General features: G+C 35.2%; 1 protein-coding gene and 1 pseudogene across 1 annotated transcript; both read left to right on the top strand.

Moving 5' to 3' along the window:
* LOC112528607 overlaps positions 1-3632 on the top strand; it is a 4488-nt pseudogene extending 856 nt beyond the window's left edge.
* Positions 3633-4075: 443 nt separating this feature from the next.
* On the top strand, positions 4076-8762 carry LOC112527504 (phospholipase D gamma 1-like). The gene is made up of 10 exons (XM_025138188.1): positions 4076-5026; positions 5112-5228; positions 6001-6195; positions 6321-6569; positions 6677-6745; positions 6974-7121; positions 7283-7431; positions 7905-8084; positions 8176-8373; positions 8469-8762. Exons 1-10 carry the CDS (start codon positions 4076-4078, stop codon positions 8760-8762), a joined length of 2550 nt encoding a protein of 849 aa, XP_024993956.1.
* Positions 8763-9193: the final 431 nt, after the last annotated feature.

Raw genomic sequence — 9193 nt, 5'->3', positions numbered from 1 at the left:
AAGTGATCCTTATGTGACAATATCTGTAGCTAATGCTGTAATTGGAAGAACTTTTGTGTTAAACAACAGTGAGAATCCTGTTTGGATGCAGCGTTTCTGCGTTCCAGTGGCACATCATACTACCCGGGAGTTATGCAAACTCATGATGAAGAAACTCGGGTCTTTTTCAAGAATTCATCCGTGCAAGTATTATTGCGTCGTAGTTCAATAGCAAAGAGTAGCTGGGGCAAGAAGGTTGGATTCAATTAATCTCTTTGATGAAATCTTTGTTCCCCTGAAATCTTTTTGGGTATTTAACTAGGGCCTGTTCATTAGCAGCTTAATGAGCTTTTTGAGGACATGTAGCTTATTCGTTCAGCAATACATGAACGTTTGGAAGCGGCTTAATGATAGAGAAAGTTCCTTATTCAGTAAGTTTTTAGGAGAATTTTTATGCAGAAAGCCAAGTTTTTCTGAAAGATGCCCCTCCCAATTAGAAAAACTCTCATTCCATCTATGAAAAAATCATCACAAACAAAAACTTCTTCTATCTATACGGTCATATTAATCCACACAGACAACTTTATCCATACAAGACTTAATGGAACATCAACCAAACATCCCCTATGAGGGCCTTGATCAAGATGCCTTTCCAGATTAAGATCTTTGGTGGGTGGCTGAATTTGGTATTTCGTTTACCGGATGCTGAAACCATCTATACCCATAATCAGAAAACTGTTAATAGTGGACGCTGATGCTGGTATCAAAAGAAGGATTAAGGCATTTGTTGGAGGTCTTGACCTATGTGTCGGTTGTTATGATACTCCGGAACATTCTCTCTTTAGCACATCAAAGACGCTGCACAAAGATGATTATCGCAATCCTAACTATACAGTAAGCATTCTATTATTTGAAGATTTAGCCTCAAGGGGAAAAAGAAGGTTATTTGTTTTGTACCTTCTTGAAATGTGATCAATGTCTTATCATTACCAGGGGCCTACAGCCGATTGTCCAAGAGAACCATGGCATGATTTGCAATGCCGAATTGAAGGTCCAGCACATATGATGTACTCCAAAATTTCGAGGAGCGATGGTTGAGGGCTTCAACTTCAAAGCCCTGTGGCCTTTCAAAAATGACCAAATTTTCTGACGTGTTACTTAAACTCGATAAAATTCCAGACATTTTAGGCAGCACCGATGCTCTTTACACAAGCGCGAAAGATCCAGAGAGTTGGCATGTCCAGGTATCTCGAGTCAATAAAACCGTTCAATTGATTCCAACTTTTTTGATGTCCAGGCTACACATCATCTTTCTTACCCATCTTCTGTGTGTAGATTTTTCGTTCAATTGATTCCAACTCTGTTAAAGGCTACCCGAAAGACCTAAAAGATGCTAAAAGCAAGGTACGATAGTTCTTGACTTCAGGTTTCATGCATATGTCTCGGAAACCAGTTGTTCATATTCTCGTTACCATGTAACAGAATCTAATATGTGGGAAAAACGTGCTCATTGACATGAGTATACATACTGCATATGTGAAGGCGATTCGTGTTGCTCAGCATTTTGTTTATATGGTAAGTATCAAGAATTTTACCTGGTAAGAGTGGGATAAGACAAGGACCAAAAGTCTTATCCGGACCAAAAGTCTTACTCGGTAAGTCAAAGCAACGGCTTTTACCATAGTAATTGCTTACTGGGTAAATTGTTACATACGATACCATTTTTGTGGACTAAAGTTTTACCCACTATGTCAGTGGTAGTATTAAATTTTATCGGTAAACGCTTACCGGGTAAGTGTTTGGTAAATAACCGCGTTAGAAAAGGAAAAAAAAAACAATGAAGGACATCTTCAATCCAACCACTAAAAATAATTGGTCTCTTCAAACACTAAAAAACTCAATTCCAGCCCCACATTAAAATAATAATAAAATAATATATGTATTTATTACTTAATATATTAAACTATTAATCTATATACATAAAAATATAAAAGTTGAATAAAATATTAATATTTGATTTATAGCCTACTTACCAATCTCTAAATATGGAGACCAATATTTTTTACTTTTATTTTCTTTAAGTGTTTTAGTATTGAGTTAAAAATCAAAACACTTCTATTTTTATGCTTTTAATGTCCGGAAGATTATCTAAGAATAGGAAGGATGAAAACCAAAATTTTAGCAATCGAAGTGATAGATTATTGAGTAAACTACGATTTTCTTTCCTATGGTTTGATGTTTATAAGGTTTTTCATTCTTGCTCCTTAAAAACTGTTTTTCGTCTTCGTAGTTTTCATTTTACTTCTATTTTTGTCCCTGCATTAAAGCCGTTAAGAATTAGAGTTAGACAAATCCAAGAAGTGATTTTTAGTAAATTACATATTTGGTCCTTGTCGTATACAAAAAAGTTTTAAAAATTTATCCTTAAATTTCATTTATTACATTAGTAAACTTTAAATTTGGTTGTTCTAGTTTGTCGACACTAACACTTATATATATAGTTTACTCTTTTTACTTTTTCTTTCTTTACTATATTTCAATACTAAACACACACACACACATATATATATATATATATATATATATATATGAACCCAATCAAATGAGAAGTGTGTTGTTTGGGTTCACGTAAGACAACTTTTTTCCACTTTGAAACTTCACTGCAAAACCTATGAAGGTAACTTTCACAGTGTTTTTGTTATGAAGGTAACCTTCGCAGTGTTTTGCTGTGAAGGTTCGGCCTCTTTTTACCTTTACGGTCTTTTCATTGAATTAATTATTTTTTTATTATTAAAGCTATAAGAATTTCGAAAACATAAAGTATAATTAATAGACTAATAAATATCTTGACACTTTAATTGATAAATTATTGTTTTATCAAAGTTTTTATTTATTTATTTTAAAAATCAACTAGTTTATTTTAATTTCTTATTAAATTCGTTCTAAAAACCAGTTGGTTTAAAATGGGAAAAAAAAACTACATTTTATATAACGTATAGAGAAAAATTTAGTATGATATAATTTTTTTATATTAATATGATGTTATGTATAATAGTATGATAATATTGTAATAATTGAAATCTTTAAACAAATTTAATACTTTAATTAAAATTATAGATAAGTAAATAGCATCTTATTTTTTTCAAAGTTTTGAAATCTCCTAAAATTAATATTTTTTTTATTTATTTTAAATTATCATCTGAAAAAATTTAATATAATTCAAGAGAAAAAATAGTTTTATTTTATACCAACGGTTGTCTTTAAATTAAATGCACTTACTCCCATTATTCCATATTTCATTTATATTTTATATTTTATATTTTATTAATTAATCAAATTTGTTTAATAAAAATCTTAACGACCAAATTTATATATAATTTATTCCATGTAATAAATGAAATTTAAGGATAATTTTTTTAACACTTTGTATACCAAAAAGACCAAATATGCAGTTTTTAAATACTAGAAACAAAAACTGTTATAAGCATGAAACCTGAGGGACTAAAATGGTAGTTTACTCTAGATTCTTTTTTACCCCCGAATTTGGATTCCTGGGACAAGAAGAAAGATTACATTTTGGTTAGTTTGAATAGCGGCATTTACACTGCTTTTGTTTCTTAGTTTTACCATTGTTTCAGCAGCCTGCTTTTTGAGAATTTCTAGTTCGGCAGACTTGGTCTAGACGTCAACACTTTTAGCACCCCTTCTTCTATTATAAATTCATGGAATCACAAATTTCTTTCTTCACCAAATGTCGTGATTCATCTTCTACTACATTTTCCAAGCTCCCTTTCTTTTACCCATTCAAATCTCTTTGGGTTTATCAGCACTGCAGACCCTCAACAACCCTTTCTTTTAATTCATCCATCCATTACACCTCTCTTTACCTCGATTTTCTCATTTGGGTACCAGTTGGTTTTCCTTTTCATCTTGCCCTTTTGTCAGATATAGATTGACCTACCATCTGTTTGATTGTTTGCCTCTGAAAAACTTGATCTTGGACAATCTTGTGAAGTTGGGCATCCATCGGTGTTCTTTGATCTCCTAAATCTTTCTTTCTTCAACCATCTAATTGAAATTTCATCTTCTTTATAAGATGGCTGAAATAGGTTATGGAGGATCACAGCATGGACAGAGTGTAGAGGTTATTCCATTCAAGACCTCTAATGCATCTCTCAAAGTTCTATTACTTCATGGTAATTTGGATATATGGGTCAAAGAAGCAAAAAACCTGCCTAATATGGATATGTTTCACAACAAGTTAGGGCAAGTGTTTGGGAGGATGCCTACATTCAGTGGCAAGAACAAAACAGATGATGGTAAGCCAGTAAAGGTTACCAGTGACCCCTATGTGACTGTTTCAATAGCTAATGCTGTAATTGCAAGAACTTTTGTCATTAGCAATAGTGAAAACCCTGTTTGGCTGCAACATTTTTATGTTCCTGTGGCTCACTATTCTGCTGAAGTGCAGTTTGTGGTTAAAGATAGTGATGTTGTGGGTTCCCAACTCATAGGGGCTGTTGGTATACCAGTTGAGCAGTTAGTTTCTGGTTCAATAGTTGAAGGTACCTTCCCAATTCTGAATGAAAGTGGCAAGCCCTGTAGACCTGGAGCAGTATTGACTTTATGGATTCAGTACACACCCATGGAGAGAGTTCCCCTTAGCCAAAATGGAGTGGGATCAGATCCAGATTGTAATGGTGTTTCTGGTACTTATTTTCCACTTAGGAGAGGAGGTAAAGTTACCCTTTATCAAGATGCTCATGTTGATGATGGTTGTCTTCCCAATATGTGGCTTGATGGTGGTTTGAAATATGAAAATGGAGATTGTTGGCATGATATTTGTGAAGCTATCAAGCAGGCTCGTCGCTTGATTTACATTACAGGATGGTCTGTGTTTCATAGCGTTCAGCTTGTTCGTAATGGTGATGGTGCAAAAGATAGCTTTTTGGGGGATCTTTTGAAGACCAAGTCTTCAGAAGGTGTAAGAGTGCTTCTACTCATATGGGATGATCCTACTTCTAGGAGCATTTTGGGAATAAAGACTGTGAGACCCTTTTAGTATCACGTTTTGCTTATTTTCTTATATTAGATCCAATTGCATTCTATCTATAAGTTGCATCTTTTTTCAGCAAGGGGTCATGCAAACTCATGATGAAGAAACTCGGCGTTTTTTCAAGCATTCTTCTGTGCAAGTACTCCTTTGCCCCCGTTCTGCTGGAAAGGGGCATAGCTGGGCCAAGAAACAGGTTGGATGCTATCAATTTATATAATTATTGTTTCTGTATCTATACGTTTTAAAACTGTCTAGTATAGAGGAACATCAAGGAGTTTTAAGTAAACATATATATACAATTGATTGTTGATCTATTGGATTGGAAGATTGACATGAGGATCAGGGATCAAATGTAATTTGTGTAGTTGTAGATACTTTTGCTAATTGATCCTACTCAAATTGACATGTTTATAATTAGTTCAACAAGATTTTAGGTCACTATAGAATTCTCTTTAGATATGACTAAGGGCCTGTCTGTTAGCAGCTTAATGACTTTAATGAGACTCATAGCTTATTTGGTCAGCTATACATGACTGTTTGGTAGTGGCTTAATGATATAGAAAGTGACTTATTCAGTAAGCTTCTAGCAGGCAGTTTTATGCAGAAAGCCAAGTTTTTTTTTCCAATCTTGTCTCTCCCAATTAAAAAACATGATCTATCCATCCATGAAAAAACTCTCCCAAGCAAAAACCTTCCCAATCTATACAAACAAATAATCCACATGGACAGTTTTATCCATACAGGACTTAATGGAAAACCAACCAAACAGCCCTTAATTATATATACCCATTTTTAGCAGGTAAATGTAGTCAAATGCATATCTAAAGTGGTCACCCTCCATCCGAAATTAATTGATCACATGATGGTACCTATTGCCATAGTAACTGCAGTGTCACCTTTGTTGAGCTGGTCTTTATCATCTTCCATTATTTGTGTCTTAATGGGCAACTTAATTTGGGTTGCAGGAGGTTGAAACAATCTATACCCATCATCAGAAAACGGTTATAGTGGACGCTGATGCTGGTAATTACAGAAGACGAATAATGGCATTTGTTGGAGGTCTTGATCTATGTGTGGGACGTTATGATACTCCTAGACACCGCATTTTCAGCACATTACAAACTGTGCACAAAGATGATTATCACCAACCTAATTTCACTGTAAGCATTTCACTGATTTCCTATTGGTCTTGAACTTAAATTACAGTGTTCATACAAGGAGATTTGATGTGAAAAGAAAAGGGTTGTGCTGAAATAAGCTTAAAGTCATTTTCTTGCTTAAATAGGGACCTACAGATGGTTGTCCAAGAGAACCATGGCATGATTTGCACAGTCGAATCGAAGGTCCAGCAGCATATGACTTACTCAAAAACTTCGAGGAGAGATGGTTGAGAGCTTCAAAGCCACATGGGATTCGTAAAATCAAGAAATCTTCGGATGACTCTTTACTCAAGCTAGATAGGATTCCTGACATTTTAGGAATAGATGATGCCCATTGCACAAGTGAGCAAGATCCAGAGGGTTGGCATGTTCAGGTATATTTGTTCTTCAGCTATCTTTAAAGCTCAGTATGCCTTCTTTTTGTTTTCTTTTCGAACTTTAATATATTTATTTTCCTTTTCAATGCTTCAACTATGTGTAGGTGTTCCGTTCAATTGACTCCAACTCCGTTAAAGGTTTTCCCAAAGACCCCAAAGATGCCACAAGCAAGGTATGACAATTTTACCGCTAGCAACACAACCTACATGGACAGAAAATTGTCCGCTTTGTTTCCATTGTGGGATCTTACATGTGGGCTACCAATAACTTACACCATGGTTTTAAGTTAGATTTGGATGTTATTGGGATAATCTACTGTTTTGGGCATTACATTTTTATTTTGGGTTTTCTTTTATTTATGTCGGGAACCAGTAGCTAATATTTTGCTACACTACAACAGAATTTGGTATGTGGGAAGAATGTGCTTATAGACATGAGCATACATACCGCATATGTGAAGGCAATTCGTGCTGCGCAGCATTTCATATATATTGAAAACCAGTACTTTCTTGGTTCTTCGTTTAACTGGAGTAATTACAAAACTTTGGGTAAGAAAACTTAACCGTTAAGCTAAACTTGTATACTGTTTCTTAGATATACTTAGAAGGATGTTTGAAGTGCCAATTATGGTTCACTTGTTCTCCGATTCTTTTACTGTAACTATTAATTCCATATTTTTTTAAGTAACAGTACATGGGTGTTTTAATAGGTGCAAACAATTTAATACCGATGGAAATTGCTCTAAAAATTGCGAACAAAATCAGAGCGAAAGAGAGGTTTGCTGCATATATTGTGATTCCAATGTGGCCGGAGGGTAGTCCTACAAGCACCGCAGTTCAAAGGATTCTCTTTTGGCAGGTAGATTATATATATATATATATATGTGTGTGTGTGTAGAGTGAGGTTCGGGGGAACACTTTAATAACCGTTCATTTGTATAGTGTGCACATATGCATACAAGTAATTGAAGATGTTTCTCGGTTGCTATGTACGTGTGCATGTTATGACATGTGCATACCGGAAAAATTACTTACAAATTAATTGCATGCACATGTGCATACCATACAAATGAATGGTTACTATGGTCTTCCTCAGATTTTCATTTTCTTTGCGATTTTCTCCCGAATCTGACCATGTGTGTGTGTGTATGTATACAACTTCAATTACTTGTTTTAAAAAAAAACATACCATCAATTTTTTTTTTTTGGGGGGGGGGGTGGCCTGAACCTTCCTTTATATATGTGTGATATGTATATATTTATATATAAGCTATGTGAGTAAATATAAACAAGATGCTCATTACTGGCTGGTATGTACGACAATTCGAACAGAATAAAACGATGCAAATGATGTATGAAGTGATTTACAAGGCCTTAGTAGAAGTAGGTCTCGAAAATGTGTACGAGCCTCAAGATTACTTGATCTTTTTCTGTCTTGGCACTCGTGAGTCATCCAAAGGCACGGAACCAACTTCGGATGAAAAAGGGTCGAATGCTGCAAATACCCCTCAAGTACATTTCTTGAAACAAGTCCTAATCTTGATGTCACTATTTTCTTATATATGTCTTAACACATTCTTTTTAATTTCCTTGATGAATTCAGTCACTTAGTAGGAAAAATCAACGCTTTATGATATACGTACACTCGAAAGGAATGATAGTGGACGATGAGTTTGTGATATTGGGATCTGCAAACATCAACCAACGTTCGTTAGAAGGGTCCAGAGACACTGAAATCGCAATGGGTGCATATCAGCCATATCATACATGGGCTCATAAGCGCGATAGCCCACATGGACAGGTAAAATTAACATTTCAAGATTTCTTGATTTTTATGCTAATGGAACAAAAAAGGTGGTAGCTTTGATATCCAACTTGTGAAATGGGGTTGTGCAGATATTCGGGTACAGGATGTCGCTTTGGGCTGAACACATTGGTGGACTCGAGAGCTGTTTCGAGAGACCAGAGAGTCTCGAGTGTGTGAGAAGGGTGCGCTTGCTGAGCGAATTGAACTGGAAACAGTATGCAGCGGTTGAAGTGAGCGATATGAATGCTCACCTTCTCAGGTATCCGGTGGAAGTGGATCGCACCGGCCAGGTCAAGCCGCTACCCGGTTGTCCGAATTTCCCAGACTTGGGTGGCAACATTGTGGGAACTTTTGTGGCCATTCAAGAAAACCTCACCATTTGAATCTTTTAAGAACTTCCATTTTTTGTTGGCTTAATAAAAATCACCAGTCCCAGGTTTCCACCTCTCATTCATGTCCACCAATCAGATAGATACACATCATCATCATCAAAGAGAATGTGAAGCGGAATAAAATAAATCTAAAATATATAAAAATATGATTTGTCTTCATCTTATTAGTTGGATAGAGAGATGAGACTTGAGAAACTATCATTTTTGTTTACATTAAGGGCTTGTTTGAGGGTCTTATTTTATAACTCTTTGAAAGGAATGGGGATTGACATTTAAAGCCTCTAATCTTTTCAATGAAAAATGTATTCCTTCATTTTGGTTTTTGTTCTTTTTCGATGATGCAGTTACTGTTACTGTTAAACCAAACCGTACCTTACCATACTTAACTCAAAAATAAGGTTTAAGAGGAGGTAGGATGTGTA

Source organism: Cynara cardunculus (genome assembly GCF_001531365.2).
Source record: "Cynara cardunculus var. scolymus isolate 2C chromosome LG 15, CcrdV1, whole genome shotgun sequence".
Classification (NCBI taxonomy): Eukaryota; Viridiplantae; Streptophyta; class Magnoliopsida; order Asterales; family Asteraceae; genus Cynara; species Cynara cardunculus.
Note: the sequence above shows the minus strand (reverse complement) of the source record. Positions and strands in the feature narration are given on the sequence as shown.

What these genes read in the sequence shown, in the direction of transcription:
- LOC112527504 (XM_025138188.1), top strand. Translation starts at nt 4,076, where the DNA reads ATGGCTGAAATAGGTTATGGAGGATCACAGCATGGACAGAGTGTAGAG. An exon ending in ATCACCAACCTAATTTCACT is followed by an intron (nt 6,196 to 6,320) that starts GTAAGCATTTCA and finishes TTGCTTAAATAG; the next exon opens with GGACCTACAGATGGTTGTCC. An exon ending in AAAGGATTCTCTTTTGGCAG is followed by an intron (nt 7,432 to 7,904) that starts GTAGATTATATA and finishes CAATTCGAACAG; the next exon opens with AATAAAACGATGCAAATGAT.